The sequence below is a fragment of the Molothrus ater genome, chromosome 24, assembly GCF_012460135.2.
Source record: "Molothrus ater isolate BHLD 08-10-18 breed brown headed cowbird chromosome 24, BPBGC_Mater_1.1, whole genome shotgun sequence".
Lineage (NCBI taxonomy): Eukaryota > Metazoa > Chordata > Aves > Passeriformes > Icteridae > Molothrus > Molothrus ater.
This window is the reverse complement of record NC_050501.2, coordinates 5,116,761-5,141,651: the sequence shown is the minus strand read 5'-3', so window position 1 is coordinate 5,141,651 and position 24,891 is coordinate 5,116,761. Positions and strand designations below refer to the sequence as shown.

The 24,891-nt window shown below is 44.2% G+C and overlaps 1 protein-coding gene across 2 annotated transcripts; it reads right to left on the bottom strand.

Annotated features, from left to right (window-relative positions):
- Positions 1-159: 159 nt before the first annotated feature.
- NFYC (nuclear transcription factor Y subunit gamma) lies at positions 160-24,367 on the bottom strand. 2 transcript variants are annotated; one of them, XM_036396981.1, is made up of 10 exons: positions 24,244-24,367; positions 17,608-17,717; positions 14,023-14,094; positions 11,741-11,854; positions 10,809-10,904; positions 6,409-6,582; positions 5,594-5,752; positions 2,356-2,463; positions 1,607-1,666; positions 160-1,016 (listed from the first exon to the last, which is right to left on the bottom strand). In XM_036396981.1, the coding sequence occupies exons 2-10, from the start codon at positions 17,707-17,709 to the stop codon at positions 897-899; spliced, it is 1,005 nt and encodes a 334-aa protein (XP_036252874.1). In that variant the 5' UTR covers positions 17,710-17,717; positions 24,244-24,367; the 3' UTR covers positions 160-896. The 2 variants fall into 2 exon arrangements, with proteins under 2 accessions (XP_036252874.1, XP_036252875.1); XM_036396982.1 differs by lacking the exon at positions 2,356-2,463.
- Between the last annotated feature and the right edge of the window lie 524 nt (positions 24,368-24,891).

The window sequence follows — 24,891 nt, the reverse complement described above, 5'->3', positions numbered from 1 at the left end:
CGAATGTCACAGATTTACCCCCAAACCCCTCACATCACCCGAGCTCTCAGCCAAGCCCTTTTCCAGGCGTTCTGTGGCTGATTTCCCTGCTCCAGGTGTAACAATTCCAGGGGTTCAGGCTGCTCCTGGCCCTGCATCTCATGGACAGCACACACAGGATCTGACAAAAAGCAAATTTATTTCCTTTCATGAAGCTTATATTACATGCACGGACCAAAGCCAGGACAACAGGTAACAGCAGGGTTGGGGTTTTGTCCAGATTCCATCGGTTCTTCTGGAATCCAGAGGCCAAGTTCAAGGATTTTTTGCTCTTAAAAAATACAATCATAATACAAGGAATGTTTGTTGTTTTTTTTTTTTTTTTTTTTTTTATTTTGTTTCACTTCAATTCCTCCTCCTCCTATTCCCTGCATACAGCAAATGCTCCAAAAAAGGAGGCAGGAGGGAAAAAAATTCTAAACCACACACACTCCCCCCTCCCTAAAAATTCCCTAAAACCCACTGAGATGGGAGGACCAAACCTAGCTCTATCCAGAAAAAAAATAAAAATACAAACAGAACAGCAGGAATAGAGCTCTGACAGGAGCAGTACCCTTAGGATTCTCCTAGAAATAAAAACATTTCCCACATTTGTTCAATGAGATGCTCCAAATCCCTTCGGATTGCTTCTCCCAGGGTTTGGAAAAAGCAGCTGGATACACAAAGATTGGTTTGGAAAATAAAAATATTGCATTCTTGGCAGAGTCTGCTGGATATCCTGGATATTCCCACAGCCAGCAGAGCGAGGTGGAGATGGCAGAGCCTGCCACAGGCTCAGTCCCAGGTGTGTTGCTGGGCCCAGGTGGGGCTGGCAGAGGTTCAGGGCTGGATTTGGGGACTTGTCCCCAGGTCCCTGCTCAGTCCCCTGTCACCTGTGTGGCCTGGGTGTCCGAGCTCTGGTTGGTGGACTGGATGAACATGGGCTGGGTGATGTCCTGGCCCGCGGGCATTGTCACCTGCTGGATCTGGTACAGCTGCTGCAGGCACACGAGGTGACAAAGGAGCCTCTGTCAGTGCTCAGCACACCCACAGCTCGCCCACATTTGGTCCCTCTGAGGTACCCTGAAACCCCAAACCCACCGTGAGCTGCCACCAAATCTGCTGCTAATTCCCACCAAAGTCCTTCTGGGAATTGCTGATGCCCAGGCTCACATCAGGGCCCCTCTGGATTTCCCAGAGCAGCTGTGGCTGTCCCAGGATACCTGGGAAGTGTCCAAGGCCAGGCTGGGCAGGGCTTGGAGCACCCTGGGATGGTGGAAGGTGTCCCCCACATGGCTGGAAGTGGATGAGCTTCAAGGTGCTTCCAACCCCAACCATTCCATGATTTATGATACTTATAGACCATCCAGATGTTAAAACCTTTATTCCTTAATTAGGAATTCAGGATTTCACCCAGAGTGCCAGGGACTGGATTAATTCAGAGCAAAGGCAGCAGAACTTTAAAAATCCACCTGAATTTAGACTGGCACAACATCCCCTTACCCTGCTGCAGGCCAGCAGTGTTTTATCAGGAGGAACAGGTGGGTTTAGGACAGTCCCTGTGCCCCTTGTGCCCCCCAGCTCTTACCTGTCCATCCGTGAACTGGCTGAACTGCTGCTGCCCCTGCTGCACCTCCGTCTGCGTTATCTACAGAGATGAGAGCAGCTGATCACTGCCAGCCCTTCCCAGAGGGTCACAACCCCACCAACACCATCCTGCTGCTGCCTGGCAAGAGGTTTTTAACCTTGGCCAACTTTTCCAGCACCCCAAACGCGAGAGGACACCTCCAGACCAAACACCACCTTCCAGACCAACACCAGGTCCTTCCAGACCAACACCAGGTCCTTTTAGAGCCCAAACCAGGTCCTTTTAGAGCCCAAAACCACATCTTCTCTGCTTCCCCCAAGGAGAACGTGGCCTCCAGATTTTTATTTCTTTTTTCCTCTAACAGGTGTGGTATTTTGCAGCTGGGAAGGATCCCTCAGCCTCAACGCCGCTGCCGACGTTCTGCCTTTCCTGCACCCTCACCCAGGCAAGAAGGAGAAGGAAAGAGAAGGTTGATGAGCCCAAAATGTCACCTGCAAGCAGCTCAAAAGCAGCGGGGGCTTCACCCAGAGCCACACACACACACACACACACAAACGAGCTCTGCATGCACCTCTCACCGACACCTAAAGGAGGTTTCCGCTACGCTCCTTTATTTTTAAATAAAACCACTCTGACAAAAAAACAACAGGAAGAAAAGAAAAGTAGGAATCCTAAGCCAAGAGGTGGTTGAAATCCCAACTTCAGGAGCTGGGGAAGGAGCCTTGGAGGCAGCTCTGTGGAGTGCATACCTGCTGTGCATTGGTTGCAAGCGTCTGGATCTGCCCCTGGACTACCTGGGTGCCTGACACGGGTTGGGCTAAGCGGATATACTGCAGCTGGCCAGCATTCAACTGGACCTGGAGACAGGTGGAGGGGGCAGGGAAAGAAAATGAAACAGGTCACTCTGCACCCTCAACACACAGCAAAATTCCCTGCTCGATTCCACCACGGGAGCTGGAGTTAACGGGGGAGCTTTCCCCCGGAGCTCCGCGGAATTCTGAACCACCACGAGGGACCCTAAAGGCAAAACCCCAGGGCACAGAGCTCCTGGGTAGGCACCACATTCCTCCTTTTTTTCCAGCCTGGGAAGGGTCAGTTAGTAGCTAAAGCATATTAATGGCTCAGTTTCTCAGGGATTTAGAAGCAATTTTGGTTACAAGGATTGAGTTTTACTCCTTTGAGGCAGCGTTTGACATCAACCGTTAGGAGCTGGCGGCACCAAATCAAATCCTGCACCCCTACCAAATCCTGCACCCCTACCAAATCCTGCACCCCTACCAAATCCTGCACCCCTACCAAATCCTGCACCCCAATCAATCACATCTGCCAAAAATGAAGGAATAGACAGGAATTTTCCCCACAAATAAAGCCAGCAGAGATGGCAAACCCCAAAGATATTTTTGGAGGCTTTGAAGGCAGCTCTCTGCTCACACCTGTCAAGTCCCACCTGGCACAAGGTTTTCAGCTTTTTGGTGTCAGTGATTCATGGGAGAGATTCAACCCCAAATTTATTCCCTAAATCCCCTCATTTTGGATCCTTGGGAATGTGGCACATGGAGAAAATACAGTTAATACACACCTGAGAGCAATAAAAATGTCACAGATACCACTGCTGAATTTTCCTTCTGTTCTTTAACTTTACAACATTGAAATTCACAGCTTTCAGGGTAATTTTATACCAAAAATCTTTTTTTTTTCCTTTTTAAGAAGGGGAAAGAACACACAGAACACTCTAAGAAACTGCTGACTGATAAAGAAGTGCCTGGAACGTGGTCCTGGCACCAACTCCCTCATTTGTGTCTGAAAGCTCCAAAAATTATTTCAAGAGCAAATAAACTTCCCCTGAGCAACAAAATTTCAATAAAGAATTGGTTTCTGCCTTGAGAACTGCAGGGAGATCAAGTTTTCCATGCTGGGGGGAATTAGGTTTTAATTACATGATTAAAACACGGTGGAAGAGATTTGAGAAAAGCTCTTCCAACAAGGAGAGGAAGCCCTAAAGAACCTGCCCAAAATGAGGCCTGGCTAAGACAAAGATTAAATTTCACATAAAATTCATATGGCCAAACAATTATCACTTCATTGATGGATTCCCTTCCAATTTTTCTCTGTTAAAAATTCCCTTTTCCACTTCATTTCTGGAATAAAGAGCAGCAGGAACATGTGGAAAATCAGGAGTAAGATGCTCCCAACACAGCAGAGGCAATTCCAGTTTCAGGAGAGAGTTTCCAACTCTTGTTTGGGTGATCCAAGATTCTCTGCTGAGCCCTCAGAGTGCACAGAGCTGTCAGAAGATGGCTCTGACTGTGCCAAAAGAGAAAGGAAATAAAAGGACAAAATAAAAGCAAAGCAGAAAGAGCAGAACAGACCAAGGACTGGAATTTCGTGGAGCGAAATCCAAGTTTTCCTCCAAGTTTTATTTTATTTCACTTGCTGGAAGCTCCTTCAGCACCAACTGTGGCTCTTCAATAGAAGAATCCTCTTGGTTGCAGGCAAACAGGATCTCTGCTGGATGGGGGGCTGGAAATTGGGATTATTCCATCCCATAGTTCAGTCTTGAAGCTGTCAGAGATCCAGGTATTCCCAAAAAGATTCCACACTCCAAATCCCTGGCAGCTCCTGAGGAGCAGCCACAGCTCCCTGTTCTCCCACAGTCCCAGGGAAGAGGGAGGAAAAAGCAAATCCTTGGTCAAAACCAGACCCTAAAACCCCTGCAGTCTGTCCAAAAGCACAGGATCGCTTCCCAAAGGATCCCCTTGGATGTTCTTCAGGAGGTTTTGGCTCCTTGGTAAGGAATTCTTCCTCCCAGGAGATGTCCAAGCCCCTTTCTGTAGTTCCAGTGTTCTCTGGGGACAAATCTGAGCTGTTCTTTTTCTTGCTGAGGATCCACTGGGGATCTCCTTCCACGATTCTTTGAGGAACAAGTCTCTCAGAGAGATTTTCACAAGGAAAAGAAGAGAAAAAAAAAAAGAAAAGGAAAAGAAAGGAAAAAAAAGAAATGGACAAGAAAATGAAGAGAAGAAAAAGGGTTCCTTGTAGTAAAAAAGACAAATTGGGAATTTCTTCCTTCCTGATCAACACCTCAAGGCAGCAGGAATCAGCTGAAGACTCAAGAGGATGAAAAGAGCTGGAAAAATCTGGCACTCCCCCAGTCCAAACCCTTTCAAGATGCTCTGGCCACGAGCAGAGGGAAGCTCAGGCTGGAAAGGCAAAACCTCTGTGAAAGCTCCAATTTCACAGCACAACTGAAACCCAAGTGAAATGCCTGGCCCTGGGTGACCTTTGGGTTCTGGAACACAGAAATGGCTGATTTTTATTTATTTTTTTCCTCTAACAGGTGTGATATTTTCCAGCTGGGAACCAAAAGCCACAGCTTTGTTGTAATTCTAAGTTAATGTGACTTTTTTAACTTCTCTGTTTACTTAGGACACATTTCAGAAAGTTTGGGTTATACTGGGCACCCCAAATCCCATTTTTAAGGCTGATGTAAAAGTGAGGAGATATCTCCTGGTTCTGCAAAGCCATTTCTCCAACCAGCTCCAAATATTTTGGAGAAATATTTCTTTTAACATCAAAGTTTATTAATAACTCCCAGATGGCAACTTTCCCACTCAGCCTGCCAGGTCACGATTTCAGATTGCAGAGGCACAACCAAGTAAAGGCAAAAGAAATGAATTCTCTTTTATTCAAACCAGGCTGTGGGTGAAGAGCTGAGGTTTACCCAGGAAATCTTTTGATTTATTGCTTCCTAATCACAACTATTTCACTCAGGGGAAGGTGTTTGGGGGTGAGCAACAAGTCTGGATTAAATGAGTTAAGATTTATTTCCCCCTTCATGTCACACTTGGTTGGTTTTCCTAAGTGCAGGAACCACACCACTCAATCCAAACTTGCTCTGCCAGTTAACAAAGCAAACAGAAACAAGCCTCATGCTCACAAATTTGCTCAGGGGGGACTTTTCCACCTCTATTCCTGGCCAAATCTTACCGGGATTTGTTGGATTTCTCCCGTGTTGGTGATGATTTGCTGCATCACTTGCATGGTTTGTCCTGTGCCGCTCTGAGCCTGCTGGCTCTGGCCCTGGGGCTGGGCCTGCACGATCTGGACCTGCTGCCCCTCTCCCACCTGCATTGTCACAGGGGTGGTCTGCACAAAAAACAACAGGGATGAGGGTCAGGAGGTGGAAAATCCATGGGATGTCAGGATTGGGGCAGACTGAGCCTGTCCTACACCCACAGACTGTGGGGATTAAACCACCACAGATGGAGCTCAGAGCCTGGTGAGGCACTGTCCTGGAGGATCTGACCCAGGAACAGGACCAGGAACCCCATTTGGCCCTGAAAAGCTGAGGTTGTCCCACAGAAACGTCCAAGGTAAGGCAGGACAAGGATTGGAACAACTTGGGACAGCAGAAGGTCCCTGATCATGGAACAGGTGAGATTTCAGTTCCTTCCCTCCTGGAAGGATTAAACCCATAATTTCCATGCTGTCACTGATGTTCCTGAGCAATCCACCCCTGAGGACTCTGTCCTGGAGGATCTGACCCAGGAACAGGACCAGGAACCACATTTGGCCCAGGAGAGCTGAGGTTGCCCCACAGAAATGTCCAAGGTGAGGCAGGACAAGGATTGGACCAGGGTGAGGATTTCAGTTCCTTCCCTCCCAACCCAACCCAACCCAACCCAACCCAACCCAACCCAACCCAACCCAACCCATCCCATAGGTTGAACCCATGATTTCCATGATGCCATTGTTGTTTCTGAGCAATCCACCCCCAAGGATCCCCCTCAGGCCTGGCTCACCTGGCCCTGCTGGGGCTGGGCAATGATGATCTGGCCCGGTTGGATGGTGGTGGTGGCCGTGGTGGTCTGCTGGCCCTGCTGCTGGCCCTGCACCTGCACCGCTGCTGGCTGCTGGGCCAGGGTGAAGTAATACTGCACGGGCTCGGCCGGGGTGACGGCCTGGCGCACCTCCTCCTGCAGGGAAACACCAGGAATGGGCATGGCAACATGGCACCCACCCCATGGCCAAAGATCCCCCCAGACACCTCCCTCAGAACACTTCAACCCAGTCAGGGTGAGCTGCTAAAAATTTGAAACCTTTTTACCAGGCTTGAGCTGGTAAAAGTTTGGTTGTTGAGCTCTGTGGAAATCAGGTGCCCTGGTGCACCTCCTCCTGCAGGGAAACATGGCATGGGAACATGGCAACGTGGCACCCATGGCCAAACATCACCCCCAGACACATCCCCTGGCAAAGGAGCTTCAACATCTCCCTCAGAACACTTCAACCCAGTCAGGGTGAGCTCCATTGCTCAGCTCTGTGGGAATCAGGTGCCTGGAGCATCTCCTCCTGCAGGGAAACATCAGGAATGGGCATGGGAACACGGATCCCTCCTGCCCCACAGCCAAACATTCCCCCAGACACATCCCCTGGCAAAGGAGCTTCAACATCTCCCTCAGAACACTTCAACAATCAGGGGGAGCTGATAAAAGCTCCATTGTTGAGCTCTGTGGGAATCAGGAGTGTTCCCAATAAAGTGTGGATAATGTGCTTTAAAAACCTCAGCCACCTCACTGCTGAGGTGGAGTCACGGTGAGGAAGAGGAGGAAATGAATCAAACTACCAGAGCTGAAAGCCATGGAACTTCTTCAGGGGTGAATTCCAGGCAAACACCCCAGGAAAACTGACAGAGCCACCCAACCCCTCATCCTGAGCTCATTCCCCACCTTCCATTGAGCTCTGCTGTCAATACAAGTTATGATCTGACGCTCACTGTTGTGCCTGGAGTTATTCATTTAAACCCAGCTTTTCCAGGCTGACAAACATTCCCTGCTGAGGGAGCAGGGATAAATCAGCAGTGGGAAGCCCCAGAGGGCTCTGCTCTGCCTCCCTGGCAGCAGCAACGCTGCTTTCTTTCACCTCAGAGCAGAGAAAAACCCCTCACGATCAACGACATTCCGGGATATTCAGAGATTATGGGATGCGAATACTCCAGGATCACAATTCCTGAGCTCCTCAGAGCAGTTGGACGAGGGCAGGTGCAGCTCCCAGGCGTTGACTCCATGGCAGAAGGCGTAAACAATCCTCTCCCAGCCACCTCGAGTTCACAGCTGAGAGTGTAGGATGTTTACACGTGCTACAGCATGGGACATTCCCACTCCAGCAGCCTGCTGGAATCCCTGCTTTTCTCAGGCTTGCTCATGGATTCCCCTCCACTTGATCCAGCTGGGCAGGAAAAGGAAAATTCACATTAAACAGGAGCATGTCTGGGTGGGCATCAGGCTGGAGTGAGGAGTTTGTTGGCTTAGAAGTTGTTTTTTTCGGGGAGCAGAACAACTCAGGAGTTGCTCCTGGGAGGTTTCCCAGAGTAAGAATCCCAAAATTCAACTGATCCCAGCTGGTTGTAAAAAAAGAGACCAACTTTGAGCCTGGCTCTCAGGGTAAACATCATCACAAGCACCACCAAACACAACAATTCCTACTCCTCCTCCCTGTTATTCCCATTCCTCCGAAGGAAAGGAGTAATAATATTCAAGATATTCAAATCTATTTTCACCAGGGCAGGTCTGCAGTGAACCAGAGCTGGGGCTGCTCTAAGCCCAGTCCTCAGGTTATTTCTGGAGTGCCCCAATCCCCAATTCCAGCTGAATCCTGAAATAATGAAGGCCACTGAGCCCTTCCCTGAGCATCTATTCCAGGGTGCTCAATCCTGTTTGCAGGAATGGCTTTAAATCCAAATCTGCTTCCACTCCCTCCCACCCCAGCATTTGCCATCTTTTATTTCCAAGCTGGAGCTCCCAGAGCCAACACAACCCCAGGATTTCATTCCCAGCTCCTCCAAAAACCAACACTGCCTCGTCAAAGAAGAGATAAATACAGATTGTAACACCAGGAAAAATAAAATTAAAAAAAAAAAATTAAAAAATATCCAGGCACGGGCAGCTTTTCCACAGGATTTTCTTTGTAAATCCTTAATCTACATTGCTACATTTAACTTTTCCTGCTGGAAAAAAGCATTCCTGGTGATCACAGATGGGTGAGGAACATCTCCTCAGCCTCATTGCTCATTTCCATCCAAAATTCCCAGGATTTCCTGGCTGGGATGGATCAGAAGTTATTCCAGATGCTGAAGGCACTCCTCAAGTGCTCCAGGAAAAATTCCTTGGATTCCAGAGCTTGGATGTTCTGTAATCACAAGGTCCCTGATGGGAATCAAGCAAGGAGAAGCCACAGGGAATGCTCTCCCCTCCCAAACATGGTGCACTGCTAAAAATAGAAAAGGAACAGGAATGAGGCACCTCAAGGATAAAAAAAAAAAAAAAAAAAAGTGGATTTCCAATGCCAGAATGGAAATTTCAATGATTCCAACTGTAAAAGAAATTTTTTGTCTTTTAATTAACAGCAAACTAATGAGTTTGGGAGGAATCATGAGGATTTGTGTTGATATTTCTGTTTGATGTTGAGTTCCCAGCACACCTGGCACGCTGATTTTAAGCCCAGGAGCAGCAGGATGGACTCTCCCAGATTTTGGGACATGGAAAAGTGTTTTCCTTGTTTTCTAGACCTTCTGGAAATGAGGATGGGAAGTTAAAAGCCAGCTCAGGGCAGCATCCCAAAGGAAGAGGTGTGGATTTTATTCCCTCCCACCACTGTGACTCCAGGAGCAGCACCAGGACACAAAATCCAGCTCCAAATGGGAACACTGCTCTGTGCACGCAGAATTTTCCATGCTAGCCAGGGTTTACAGTGGAAAAGGGGAAAAAAATTTCAATTTTAGAAACAAACTTCCAAGCCAAGATGTTCCACAATGTCCCAAATCCCTCAGGTTTTTTTTTTTTGGGACAACTTAAACTTTTCCACACTTCAAACCTCGAGAAGCAGCAGGAAAGAGTTTGTTTAAACAATAATTTTAATTTTTACTTTTGCAGGAGGCAAGGAGCAAAATGATGCAAAGCTTGAGGGGGACCCAGAGGTTTTGATCCAGCAGGGAAGGGATAAGAAGGGATTTGCAGGAAAGGGATGGGGAATTGTTGCAGCTCAGCTGAGAGCAGCAGCCTGCTGCTGTAAACATCCGACTGAAAGCTCCTTCCAGCACCTTCCAGCTTCCAGTCAAGGATGTTTACAGAGGCACTGACTGCCCCAAAGGATGCAGGAAGGGGATTTTTCAACCCAAAATACACAGAAATCCAATTTTTTTTTCATGTTCAATTCTTCCCACTGGCACCATTTGGGATCAGGAGTGGGTTTGGTTTGTTGGTCAGACTGGTGTGATCTCCACTAAATCGCTATTTCCATAAAAACCCAGTGGGTTTTAGTTTTATTTATCAGTTCTGTTTTTATTGAAGAATTTTATTTTTATTTAAGGACTTAAGAACCTGAAATTTGAAAATTTTAAAACTTGAAACGAAAGAATTTAAGAACTTGAAAGAATTTAAAACCTTGAAATTAAAGAATTTAAGAACATCAAATTAAAGAATTTTAAACCTTGAAATGAAAGAATTTAAAACCTTGAAATGAAAGAATTTAAAACCTTGACATTAAAGAATTTAAAAACATGACATTAAAGAATTTAAGAACATGAAATTAAAGAATTTAAGAACATGAAATTTAAGAATTTAAAAATATGAAATTAAAGAATTTAAGAACATGAAATTAAAGAATTTAAAACATGAAATTTAAGAATTTAAAACCTTGAAATTTAAGAATTTAAAACCTTGAAATTAAAGAATTCAAAACTTGAAATTAAAGAATTTAAGAACCTGAAATTTAAAAATTTTAAAAACTTGAAACGAAAGAATTTAAAACTTTAAATGAAAGAATTTAAAACCTTGAAATTAAAGAATTTAGGAATATGAAATTGAAGAATTTAAGAATATGAAATTAAAGAATTTAAAACCATGAAATTTAAGAATTTAAAACCATGAAATTTAAGAATTTAAAACTTTGAAATTAAAGAATTTAAAACCTTGAAATTTAAGAATTTAAAACCTTGAAATTTAAAAATTTAAAACTTTGAAATTAAAGAATTTAAAACCATGAAATTTAAGAATTTAAAGACATAAAATTAAAGAATTTAAGAACCTGAAAACCACAGAAAATAAAAAAGAGAACAAATCTCACGTTTCAATCTGTGTTTCTTGATCACCTGTCTTCCATCAGAGGCTGAAGAAAAGGATAAAAATTGCAGAATTTTGTGTCTCACCTGCCTTTTTGGAGGCTTCAGCTCATCCCTGGGGACGATATCGATCAGGAAATCAAACTGATCAAATTTGGTGATGGCCATGGCGATGTCATTCCTCTGCAACAACAGAAGGAAAAAACTTTCCTCAGCTCCAGGAGGAATTCAGGGGTTTGGCACGGATAAATGAAATCAGAGGTGTTTAAAGCTGATGGGAAAAAGGGGGGAATGTCTCCTGCAGGTCCCAGCTGGTGGAAATTCAGTTTTGTGCTGAGCAAAGCCTCTAAAATGTGCAATACAAAAGGTTTTTAGCAACTTTAGCCCAGTTTAATGGATACCAGTCATGGGTGCCTGCCTCTAAATCAGCAATTCCTGCCCAGGGACAGAAGAGCTGATGTGGGCCTGAATATCCCAATTCTTCCCCTGACCCGAGGGCTGAATTCATGGTTATTGCATTTTCCAGCAGTTCTGCTCAATATGTAAGACTAAAAGTGAAAACCTCCTCTTTTTTTCCTCCCTAAAATGACCTTAATAGTTCTATTTTACTCTTTACTTAAGAGTTATATTTTACTCTTTACTTAAGAGTTGTATTTTACTCTTCAACCATTAAAAAAAATACAGTATTATTGAGGAAATGGATTCTCTCTCCAATAATCTGTATTTTGTTGTATTTTTATTTCCACCTCCCCACTTCAATCACCACAAAGCAAACCTCTACAAATTTAAATCACAGCTAACAAACAAAACCAACCAGAAATTCAACAGCTGCAGCTGTTCCAGCAGGTCACAATCAGCTGAGAGACGGAGATTTATGTTTGGGTGGGTTTATTTTAATTAAATTAACAAAAAAAACCCCTTTCAGCTGGGCAGTTCTGTGTACAAAACACGGGTGGCGTTATGGAAACAAGGAGTGGGGAAGGGATTTAGGAGCAGCTGGGATTTAGGAGCTGCTTTACCTGCAGGGTCCTGCGTTTGTTGTCCTCTGTGTGGATCCAGGCTCGCAGGGTGAGCTCGGTGATGAAAATCTGAGCAGCTTTTGCAAACAGCACAGGGGCCTCTGCACTGATCATCTGCCACAAAATCAGATTATTGCAAATTTTAGCGCTCGGTTTTAACGGGGCGAGGAGGAATTTCACTGCCTGAGTGGAAATTGGGTGGTTAAATGGGAATTTGGGGGAGTTTTCACCTCAGGATTTCCTCAGGTGTGACTGAGTTAAGATGAGCTGGGTATCTAAAATATTCTCTGGGTATCTGAAATATTCTCTGGGTATCTGAAATATTCTCTAGAGGAATTTTTGTATTTTTTTCACCAAATTTCCTTTTCTTAAAAAAATATCTGGCTCCAGTTTAACTCAAATGAAGGGGGAGTTTTCACCTCAGGATTTCCTCAGGTGTGACTGAGTTAAGATCATGGAAGAAGAGTTCTGGATATGTAAAATATTCTCTAAAGAGAATTGTTTGTATTTTTTTCACCAAATTTCCTTTTCCTTAAAAAAATATCTGGCTCCAGTTTAACTCAAATGAAGGGGGAGTTTTCACCTCAGGATTTCCTCAGGTGTGACTGAGTTAAGATGAGCTGGGTATCTAAAATATTCTCTGGGTATCTAAAATATTCTCTGGGTATCTAAAATATTCTCTAGAAGAATTTTTTGTATTTTTTTCACCAAATTTCCTTTTCTTAAAAAAATATCTGGCTCCAGTTTAACTCAAAAGAAGGGGGAGTTTTCACCTCAGCATTTCCTCAGGTGTGACTGAGTTGAGTTGGGTATCTGAAATATTCTCTGGGTATCTGAAATATTCTCTGGGTATCTGAAATATTCTCTAGAAGAATTTTTTGTATTTTTTTCACCAAATTTCCTTTTCTTAAAAAAATATCTGGCTCCAGTTTAACTCAAATGAAGGGGGAGTTTTCACCTCAGGATTCCCTCAGGTGTGACTGAGTTAAGATGAGTTGGGTATGTAAAATATTCTCTGGGTATCTGAAATATTCTCTGGATATTTAGAGAATATCTAAAATATTCTCTAGAAGAATTGTTTGTATTTTTTTCACCAAATTTCTTTTTCCTTAAAAAATATCTGGCTCCAGTTTAACTCAAATGAAGGGGGAGTTTTCATCTCAGGATTTCCTCAGGTGTGACTGAGTTAAGATCACGGGAGAAGAGTTCTGGATATGTAAAATATTCTCTAAAGAGAATTATTTGTATTTTTTTCACCAAATTTCCTTTTCTTAAAAAATACCTGCCTCCAGTTTAACTCAAATGAAGCAGTTTGGTTATCAGCTGCCTTGGCATTAAAGATTATTAATTAACATTTAAATAGGAATATTCCAGACAGGCCAGAGGCTTTCCCTGTTCTCCACTCTGCCTTAAAATCTCATTTTCCCCTTTTTATCATCACAAATTTGGCATTTTCTTGGTTCAGACAATGAGTTGGGCCCTCAGAATTCTGGGATCATCCTTTTCCAGGCAGTCTGAACAGAGAATTTTCAGGATCTCATTTAAAGTAAGGGATGTCCTGACAGGAGGATGGTGTCACAATGAGGGAAAAAAAAAAAAAAAAGAAAAAAGGACAAAAATTCTCTTTTCCCTCAGGAATTAAGTGGCAGTTTTCCAAATTAAAACCAGGGATGAGTGGAGCAGCACAGAGTCACAAACTGCAGGTGATTCCTTTTTCCTTCTTTCAGTGTCAGGGAGTTTTCATCAATTTGTGTGTCCTTGTCATCAAAATCCCAAATACTGGGATCAAACCCAGGTTATCCACCTGAATTGTTGCTTAATTTTCCATAAAAAAAACTAAAATAAATGGCACAAATTTAAGTGATGTCAATCTACTGGGATTAAACCCATGTTATCCACCTGGATTATTCTTTTTCCATAAAAATGGAATTATTGTGGCACAAAAATCACTCTAAATCTTTGTGAGAGTGGAGAAAAACAAAGAGGGAACTTGAGAGGAGATAGTTAAGCACTAGGGAAAACAGGAAATAGCCAGAATTATTTTTGTATTTATTCTACCCTTAAAGTGGTATTTATCACAAGAAAACAAAACTGCAAAATCAAAACCAAAATCTCAAATATTTCTGCTTTCCCAGCCCAGTTTAATTACACAAGGCCAAGGGAATTTTGCTAAAAAATGCTTTAAAAATTATAATAATGAGAAGAATAATGAATTTCAAAGAACAATGGGTAAAATATCCAGGAAAAGGATCATAAATTCCAGGTAAAAACCCTGAATATACCTTCACATCTTCATCCAGCTTCATGATCTTCTTAATCCGAGCCAGGGGCAGCTCCTGGACTCTGAAATCTTTCTGCAGAGAGATTTGAGAGACTTTTTACTGATATTTAACTAAAATAAAGGTAAAAAAAATGTTAAAACAATCAGTGTTTTCTGGGATTGATGATTCCAGCGTTGGGATCCTTTCCTGTTGTCTCTTTTCCTTCCCTGCCCTCAGTCCCCAAAACCAGGGACCAACAGAAGTAATTTCAATAATAAACAGAATAAATTTCAATATATGATTCCACAGCATTAGAATGATTTCCTATTATCCCTTTTCCTCCCTGCCAGGGACCAACAGGGGAGCAATTTTAATAATAAACAGAATAAATTTCAAGATTTGATTCCACAGTATTTGGATTGTTTCCTGTTATCCCATTTCCTTCCCTGCCTTCAGCTCCCAAAAATCAGGGACTAACAGAATTTTCACCCCTACATCCACAGGAGTAATTTCAGTAATAAATTGAACAAATTTCAGGATTTGATGATCCCACAGTGCTGGGATCTTTTCCTGTTATCCCTGTTCCTTCCCTGTCCTCAATCTCCAAAAATCAGGGACAACAGGGGAGCAATTTTAATAATCCCAATATTGTAGAATCAAATCTTGAAATTTATTCTATTTATTATTTCCTGTTATCCCATTTCCTTCCCTGCCTTCAGTCCCAAAAATCAGGGACCAACAGGGGAGCAATTTTAATAATAAATAGAATAAATTTCAGGATTTGATTCCACAGCATTGGGATAATTTCCTGTTATTCCTTTTCCTTCCCTGTCCTCAGTCCCCAAAAATCAGGGACCAACACAGGAACAATTTTAATAATAAACAGAATAAATTTCAGGATTTGAAGATCCCACAGTGCTGGGATCTTTTCCTGTTATCCCTTTTCTTTCCCCGCCTTTAGGTCCCAAAAAATCAGGGACCAACAGATTTTTCCCTCCCTGCTCTGCTCCTTTCACACCCACATCCACAGCAATAATTTCAATAACAAACAGAATAAATTTCAGGATTTGAAGATCCCACAGTGCTGGGATCTTTTCCTGTTATCCCTTTTCCTTCCCTGTACTCAGTCTCCAAAAATCAGGGACCAACACAGGAGGAATTTAATAATAAACAGAATAAATTTCAGGATTTGATTCCACAGCATTGGGATTATTTCCTGTTATTCCTTTTCCTTCCCTGCCTGCAGTCCCCAAAGATCAGGGACCAACAGGGGAGCAATTTTAATAATAAACAGAATAAATGTCAATATTTGATTCCACGGCATTGGGATTATTTCCTGTTATCCCATTTCCTTCCTTGCCTTCAGTCCCCAAAAATCAGGGACCAACACAGGAGGAATTTCAATAACAAACAGAATAAATTTCAGGATTTGAAGATCCCACAGTGCTGGGATCTTTTCCTGTTATCCCTTTTCCTTCCCTGTCCTCAGTCTCCAAAAATCAGCGACCAACACAGGAGGAATTTTAATAACAAACAGAATTAATTTCAGTAAATTTCAACAAATTGATGATCCCACAGTGCTGGGATCTTTTCCTGTTCTCCTTCCCTGCCCTCAGCTCCATTCCCAGTGACTCCTGAGCTGGCAGAGCAATAAATAGATCCAGTGACAGTTGAAAATGAAGCTGCCCATCCTTGATAAGCTGTAGAATAAACCCCTTTCATGTGGAGATGAAATTCCAGCTCACAAGAATCCTCTGTGCTGAAAGAGCAGAGTAATTAATTCTGGTTATGCATACAAATTTCTACATCTGTTTCTTTAATCAACTATCTGCACACAGGAAAAAAAAAAATAAATAAATCAGCTTATCCTGGGCCTGGTGGGTTTGGGTTTTTTTGTACTTTGAAGAGCCCAGCTTGGACTTGGAGTTCTTTTGTTTTCAGCTGCATTAAAAGCACCAGGAGAGTGATTTTTGGATCATAGGAATGCATCAATCTCCCCTCCAAAGTAGTTTTTATTAAGTGCCCTTGCTCCCACAGCTCTTGTGGGGATGGAAAGGAAAAGAAGTTCCTTGGTGCAGTTGTTAATCTCAGCCTAGATGGGATTTTTATATCAGATGTCTTTCATTTAATAACACAACTGATGATGACACACTTGGAATCTGAGTGATTTCAACACTTCAGGGCTCTCAGAGGCTTGGAGCTTAATTTTTCTCCAAATCTAAATATTTTAATTGGGATAGTGGAATTGCCAAGGAAGACCTGGAATTGTTCTATTTTAATTCCCAGTTCCTGTGCCCAAGGGACAGGGACAACCCTGAAGATCTTTTCCAAACCAAACCATTCCATGATTTTATGACTCTGCCACAATTCCATCTCCATTTTTTGGAGATTCCTGGATTATTCCTCACTCCCTAAACCATCTCATCCCACAGAAACACTTCCCAGATCCCAGAGCATGAAGCTGAGCTTTCACAGGGGTTTTTCCATTATTTTTTTGGGAATATCTCAACCCTGGGGATGCTCCTGGTTCTATTTTAATTCCCAATTCCTGCACTTAAGGAACAGGGAAAATCCTGATTTTTTCCAAGCTAAACCATTCCATGATTTTATGACTCTGCCACAATATTCCATTTCTATCCCCCCTGGCTGATTATTCCTCACTTCCTAAACCCCCTTATCCCACAGAAACTCCCAATTTCCACATCCCAGAGCAGGAAGCTGAGCTTTGACAGGGATTTTCCCTGTTTTTTTCTGGGAATATCTCAACCCTGGGGATGCTCATGGTTCTATTTTAATTCCCAATTCCTGCACTTAAGGAACAGGAAAATCCTGATTTTTTCCAAGCTAAACCATTCCATGATTTTATGATTCTGCTACAATTCCATCTCCATTTTTTTGGGTTTTTTTTTTTGGAGATTCCTGGCTGAGGGATTACTCCTCACTTCCTAAACCACCTTATCCCATAGAAACTCCCAATTTCCACATCCCAGAGCAGGAAGCTGAGCTTTGACAGGGATTTTCCTGTTTTTTTCTGGGAATATCTCAACCCTGGGGATGCTCCTGGTTCTATTTTAATTCCCAATTCCTGCACTTAAGGAACAGGGAAAATCCTGATTTTTCCAAGCTAAACCATTCCATGATTTTATGACTCTGCCACAATTCCATCTCCATTTTTTTTTGGGTTTTTTTTTTTTTGGAGATTCCTGGCTGAGGGATTATTCCTCACTTCTAAACCACCTTATCCCACAGAAACACTTCCCTGATCCCAAAACAGGAACAGGTTCAAGCTGAACTTTGAGAGGAATTTTTCTTCATTTTTCTGGGAATATCTCAACCCTGGGGATGCTCATGATTCTATTTTAATTCCCAATTCCTGCACTTAAGGAACAGGGAAAATCCTGATTTTTTCCAAGCTAAACCATTCCATGATTTTATGACTCTGCCAACAATATTCCATTTCTATCCCCCCTGGCTGATTATTCCTCACTTCCTAAACCCCCTTATCCCATAGAAACACCAATTTCCACATCCCAGAGCAGGAAGCTGAGCTCTTGACAGGGATTTTCCCTGTTTTTTTCTGGAATGCCCCAGCCCTGGGGTGCTCACCACGGTGAGGTTGCGGATCTCCTCCATCACCCGTGGCCAGAAGCTCTGCAGGCTCTGCTGGGCATCGCTGTTCCCTGTGCCAAAGCCACCGTCCGTGGACATCCTGGCACCTTGGAGAGGGAAAAAGAAACGGGAAAAAAACCATAAAAAATCAGGAAATAAACAGGAGGAGGAACAGGAGGAGGAACGCTCAGGAGTGGCTTCAAACTGACGGTTTAGGTTAAAGATTGGGAAGAAATTCCTTCCTGTAAAGGGTTGGGATGGATTTCCCAGAGAAGTGTGGCTGCCTCATCCGTGGAAGTGTCCAAGGCCAGGTTGGAGCCATGGATCCATCCATTCCTTCATCCATCCATGGATCCCTGCATGGATTGATCTGTGGATCCATCCATTCTTCATCCATCCATGGATCCCTCCATGAATTTATCCATTCCTTTGTCCATCCACCCATCCATGGATCTGTCCTCCTCTCCATGGATCCATCCATCCATGGATCCCTCCATGGATTTATCCATTCCTTTGTCCATGGATCCATCATTCCTTCATCCATCCATGGATCCCTGCATGGATTGATCTGTGGATCCATCCATTCCTTCATCCATCCACAGATCCTGCATGGATGATTGATCTGTGGATCCATCCTCCTTCCTTCCATCTCTTCATCCATCCATGGATCCCTCCATGGATTTATCCATTCCTTTGTCCATCCATCCATCCATGGATCTGTCCTTCTCTCTATGGATCCATCCATCCATGGAACCCCTCTATGGATTTATCCATTCCTCTGTCCATCCATCCATGGATCTGTCCTCTCTCCATGGATCCATCCATCCATGGAACCATCCATGGATCTCCATGGATTTATCCATTCCTCTGTCATCCATCCATCATGGATCTGTCCTTCTCTCCATGGAACCATCCATGGAACCCTCCGTGAATTTATCCATTCCTTTGTCCATCCATCCATCCATCCATCCATCCATCCATCCATCCATCCATCCATCCATCCATCCATCCATGGATCTGTCCTTCTCTCCATGGATCTCTCCATCCATCCCCTCCATCTCTGGATTTCCTCCCTCAGGATCCCTGATCTCCCAAGGTGTTTAAGCGGAAAGCAGCCGCTCCAACCCCAAATTCTGCTGCCAAACAGGGAACAGATCCAGGAATGGCTGGAGCTGTTCCAGAGGGGATTTAGGTTGGATTTGGGGCAAGGTTCTTCCCTCAGAGGGTGCTGGGCACTGCCCAGGCTCCTCAGGGAATGGGAACATTCCCAAGGCTGCCAGAGCTCCAGGAAGGTCTGGACACCACTCCCAAGGATGCCCAGGATCTGGATGATCCTTGAGGACCCTTCCAGGATATTCCAGCTGTGCTGGGATGAGCTGAACTTTCCAAGGGAATGTTCCCATTCCCTTGGAAAGCTTTTCCATCGTTCCCTGCTGGTTGGGATTGGATTTTTGGGAAGGGTTTATTTCCTTCAGAGCTGTGTCCATGGATCTCCTCATTGGGATCCTCCCAGCCTGGATTTTGGGTGCTTCAGCTCATCCCAGCACAGCTGGAATATCCTGGAAGGGTCCTCAAGGATCATCCAGTCCAACCCTGACTGGGCATCCTTGGGAGTGGTGTCCAGACCTTCCTGGAGCTCTGGCAGCCTTGGGAATGTTCCCATTCCCTTGGAAAGCTTTTCCATCGTTCCCTGCTGGTTTTTTGGGAAGGTATTTTTCCCTTCAGAGCTGTGTCCATGGATCTCCTCATTGGGATCCTCCCAGCCTGGATTTTGGGTGCTTCAGCTCATCCCAGCACAGCTGGAATATCCTGGAAGGGTCCTCAAGGCTCATCCAGACCCTGGGCATCCCCAGGGGCTGTTCAGGGCTGGCCTGGGTGATGGAGTGAATCCCAGGAAAACCAGGATTCACCTCCATCCATCCCATCCTCACCACCTCTCCAGACAGGAAACCATTTTATTTTCCCAGACTGAGAGGAAAAAACAAAAAGCAGGAAAAGCTGAGGCCTCGCTGATCCCCGAGCAGATCCCGGGAATATCCCAACAGCTGCTGGAGCTTTTCCACCCACCAAACATCCAAAGTCCCCAAATCCTGCAGAGCTGACAAAACCTGGGAGGGTTTCGCTTCGTGGAGAGCAAAGGAAGCGTGAAGGAGCCTCTGGATGGGTTTGTTTTGGGGTTTTTTTGGGGTTATTTTTTGCTTTTTCTGCTCTTTTTTTGTTCGGGCGCCCTGGGAAGGGGGAAGCAGCCAAACGGAGCCGGCTCCCCTTGGATTTGGGAATCCCTTGGGAAATTTGTCACTTCAGCTGCTGGAAAACACAACCCAGGGGGAAAAATCCCAATGAAAAACCCAAAAGCTCTGAGCCTGCAGTTCCACCCTGAGGTTTTTTTTCCCCTTGGACAAACACCAGATCCAGGGCACAGCCACATTCCAAGGGAGGTGGGATGGGGACAACGGCCCCATCCAGGGAGGGAAGTGGCACAAGTTTGAAATTTTTGAAGATTTCTTTTCATTTTAAATGTGATTTTGAACTTTTGCCAAGTTCCTCCTGTGTAAGAAGCCGAGCAAATCCTGAATTTCCAATGTTTGGAAATTTGTCCAAATTTTCCAAAGGATTTGCAAGCAGGGAATGTCAGAGGGAAGGAATCCGGGGGATCACAAATTCCAGCTGCTTTCCATACAGAATTCCCCAAATTCTGGGGAGAATCCCATTGTTTTCTATGGAAAAAGCAGCAATTCCTGCCCAAAATCCCATTTTTCTCTGTCCTCTGGCACTGGGAATTTATTCCCCCTCCTCCCTTATCCCAAATTCCTCTCCAAAGTTGTCCCAATAAAAATAAAGCACAAAAAGTTTAATAATTCAAAAAATTAAATAAATGAATAATTATTAAATTAAATTATTAAAGCTAATTAAGCACTGAACCCACAGCTTCATCACCATTCCACTGTAATTATTCAAATATTAAAAAAAAATCCCAACATTATGGACAAGCAAACAAATAAAAAACCAATTAAAACCAACCAGAATAATTAAGATTTTTTTTTTACATTGAACACTGATTTATTTATCCAAAAAAAGATTCTATAAAATGATGTTCTAAAATCCAGCAGAACAGTGGGAAATGGGGATGGACACAAACTCAGGGGAGGCTGAAATTCTGTTTAAAAAAACACAATTTTCAACTGAATTTTAAGCGTTTAAAAGGTTATTTGAGAATTAAATGAGGATATCAGAGGTTCAGGCTGCAAATTCTTGGGTTGGTCTTGGAAAATTCAACACCTGAGCACTCCAGGTGCCTCCAGGAATATTTAGAATTTTTCCAGCTTTAAATTTCCATAAATTCTGCACCACATCCCCTGTGCTGCCAGCCTGGGACTTTATAGGGGAAACTTTAGGAAATTTATAGAAAAGCCCCAAAGGGAGTGGGGGGATCTGGATCCCAACTTCCAGCTCCTCATTCCAAGGAAATTTGGTACAAATAAATTATTTTAATCTGTATATTTCTATAAATTCATTTATTTCTGTGTCTATTGAGAAATATCTATTGAATCCTATGATATTCAATACTCCTATTGCTGCCTTTAATCAATTTTATAAATGAAATCATCCAAATGAAAAATTAATTCTTTTTATAGAAGTTTTCCAATCAAACCCAACCTGAAGTGCTCCAAGGCAGCCAGGATGGTTTTAATTCCTTTTTTTTTTATTTTTTTCCTTTTTTTTTCTTTGATTTTTTATTGAAATCAAAATATTTTGGTGTTATCAAGATGCAAATCTCCCATAAAAAGGGACAATTCCTGCTCTGATTTGAGCGGGAAGTGAAATAAACAGAAAATCCAAGAAAATTCCTTGGATTTTGGGAATAACTCCCAAAAAAATCTCATTTTTGAACTCCCAGGATGCTCTGGAATGGGGCCTGAAGGGTTTTTAACCCTTTGAAATAAAAGTTAAATTATTCTCGATCATAATTCAAAAGTTGAACTAATAAAGAACATTAAATCTTTAAATAATTGATGATTTTTGGTTCAAAACTCCCCAAATTGAATTGATTTACAACACAATGAACCCTGAAACGAAGAAATCACCTCGTGAGGGAATTGAATTCAAATCCGGATGTCAGCCCCATTATATAATTCTAAGGTATCAGCTTGATTAAATGAAATAAAAATCCAAATTTAGGGGCTGGAAGGTGACCTCATGTGGGCACCCAAACTCCTGCCAGGCTCAAGTTGGGGACAGCAACGTCCCCTCCCCAAAAGTGTCCCCAAGACTTTGATTGGTGCAAAACAAAAAAAAAAAAAAAAAGGGTGAAAAATTAAATTTAAAATAATAAAAAAAAGGGTGAAAAATTAAATTTAAAATAATAATTAAAAAAAATGGAAGTTCCAGGTTAAAATTTGAAGGGGAATTAAAAATTGAAATTTCCAGGAAAAGCAAACTGCTGGGAAATCAGGGGGGATTAATTAAATAAATTAAGTTTAGAGAGAATAAAAGAAAAAAAATCAAATTTGTATAGAGAATAAAAGTAAAAAAAATCAAACTCGTAGAGAATTAAATTTAAAAATCCAACTTCTAGAGAATAAAGTTAATAAATCCAAATTATAGGGGATAAAATTAAAAAATCAAACTCATATAGAGAATAAAGGTAAAAAAATCCAAATTATAGGGGATAAAATTAAAAAATCAAACTCATATAGAGAATACAGGTAAAAAAACCAAACTCAAAGGGAATAAAACCAAAATAAAACCAAACCCATAGAGAGTAATATTTAAAAATCCAACTTCTAGAGAATAAAGTTAATAAATCCAAATTATAGGGGATAAAATTAAAAAATCAAATTCATAGGGAGAATAAAAGCAGAAAATCAAACTCGTAGAGAATAAAATTTAAAAATCCAAGTTCTAGAGAATTAAGTTAAAAAATCCAATTTATAGGGCAAATTTGATCCAATTTTAGTATAAAACGAAAATAATCAAACTCATGGAGAGATTAAAACTAGAAAATCAAACTCTTAGAGAATAAAATTTAAAAAATTCAACTTCCAGAAAAGAACAACACAAAGAAATCCCTGGAGATTTTTGGAGCAGAAGGGCCAAAATTCACTCCTTAAAACGGGACCTTCCTACCCCTCCAAAGCTGGAAAAAATCCAAAGGAACTGGAATAATAATAAATCATAATTTATTTGTTAATAAATCCATTTCCAGATTTCTTGCTGCTCTTGACCTAAAAAGATCAAGCAGAACTGATTCTTCCTCAGCCTCCTGCAAGCTGAAAGCATCGAAATATTCCAAATTTTGGGTGGAATCAAGATTTCTGCAGGATTTTTATTGGGATTTTTTTATTCTGTAGATTGTCCTCGTGCGCTGCCAACACTTAAAGCTGGATAAATCCTAATTTCTAGGGAAATCAATGATTCTAGGGAAATAATTCTAGGGAAAAAAGAAATGATTGTTAAGGAAATAATTTGAATTTTCTTCTTTTTTGCTTCAAGATGCTGACAATGACCTTCATGCTCACGGGGAATTCTCCAATCCTGGCCCACAGGCGGCTCCAGAAGTTCCTCCAACATTCCCCAAAATATGAAAATGGGATTTTTTTGGGGACATTTCTCCTCTTATTCCCTTCTTCACCGCAACTGTGACAACACCGAGGAGTGGAATAACCCGAGATGAGGCGCTGGGAGCGTTAATTTGGAATAAAGCCCAAATCACACTTGGACTAAAACTCAAACCTCAGCAAACCCTGACAGGAGGCAAAGCTCAGCTTCAGGCCCTGCACCCTCACCCTAAAACCCTTCCATGAAGTTTCACCAATTAATTATTATTAATTTCCCAAACCAGCGCTTTTAACCTCAACAACCGCCTACTAGAGAGGGGGAAAAATGTGATTTTTCACCCTGAGAGGAGCAGAAACAGCCACGGAGCGCTCCCAAAACCCAACTTTAATCTAAGCCCGGACTATCCCCGTGTCCTTGATGCCCTCGGCCACCGCCAGCGGCTCCGGGTTTTTTTTTCCCCTCCTCTTTTATTTATTTTTTTTTTCGAATTTTTTTTTTTTTTTCGGTCCAAAGTGCCGCAAACAAACTTTGTCCTTCAGAGTGTCGGCTCGCAGCGCTGGCATTTCAAGGTCACTCGTGCAGGCCCCGCTCCAAGTTGGGGCTGCGCCGGGGCCGGAGCCGGAGCGCGCCCGGCCCGGGGCTCACCGGGGCCGCGGAACCCCTCAGATCCTCCAACCCCCGCTCCCCCCCGTGACCTTCGGCACCGACTTCCCCACACAAACGACAACAAAGAGCCGCCAGCCCCGCCGGGGGTCCGGGGGTGCCGCGGCTCCGCTGTCGCCCCCCGGCCCCGCGGGGTGATGGCGGCCGGGCCAAGGGCACCGCGGAGCCCCGCCGCGCTCGGGGCACCCCCGCTGCTTTGTCCCCCCCCGCCTGCAGCGCTGCCCGCACGGCGTTACCGGCGCTGCGGGAGGCTCGCCGGGGGTTTCACCGCGAAGCCCGCAGCGGGTACGTCCCGCCGCGCCCCCCCCTTCCCGCACCGGCACGCACGAGCATCCCCCGCCGCCGCGGCCTGTCCCGGCGCACGGGCCGCCCTCCCCCGCCGCCACCGCGGCGACGGCGCCCCGGACTCACCGCCGGCCGTGCCCGCGGCCGGGGGTTCCCCGCCATGGCTTTGTCTTTGAGTGACCCCGGGAGCCGCACGGGCCCCCCGGGCCGGGCCGTGCCCGCGGCCCCTTTAACGGCGGCGGCCCCGCGCGCCCCGCTGCGCGCGCCCGGCCCGCCCCGCGCCCGCGCCCATTGGCTGCGCGCCCCGCGGTCGAGCTCTCCCATTGGCTGCGCGCCCCGCGGCCCCGCATTCCCATTGGTCAGCGCCGCGGCGCAGCCTCGCCGGCCGCTTCCTGCTTTAAAGTTACCTTGAGCGGCGGCCGCAGGGGTCAGGAAAGCCCGCCCCTCAGCCCCGCCCGATTGGCCGCCTCGCCTCCTATTCAAACGCCTGAAGAGGCTGGAGGGGACGGCCGCTAATTGGCCCGCGCGCCTGTCAATCACGGCGGTTCCCGCCACACCTTCCCGGCGGGGCCGCACGTGCGTGAGGCGCGGCGCGAGCGCGCGCGCTCCGAGCCCCGAATTCCAGAAATTTTGGGAATTTTGGAGATGAACCAGCCCGAACCCCCTGCCAAGGGGGAGCGGGTGACACAGGGACAGCTCCAGGTGGCGTTGGGATGTCCCCAGAGGGAGCTCCGCCACCCCCGTGGGATGTTCTTCCTCGGGGAGAGGAGGAAC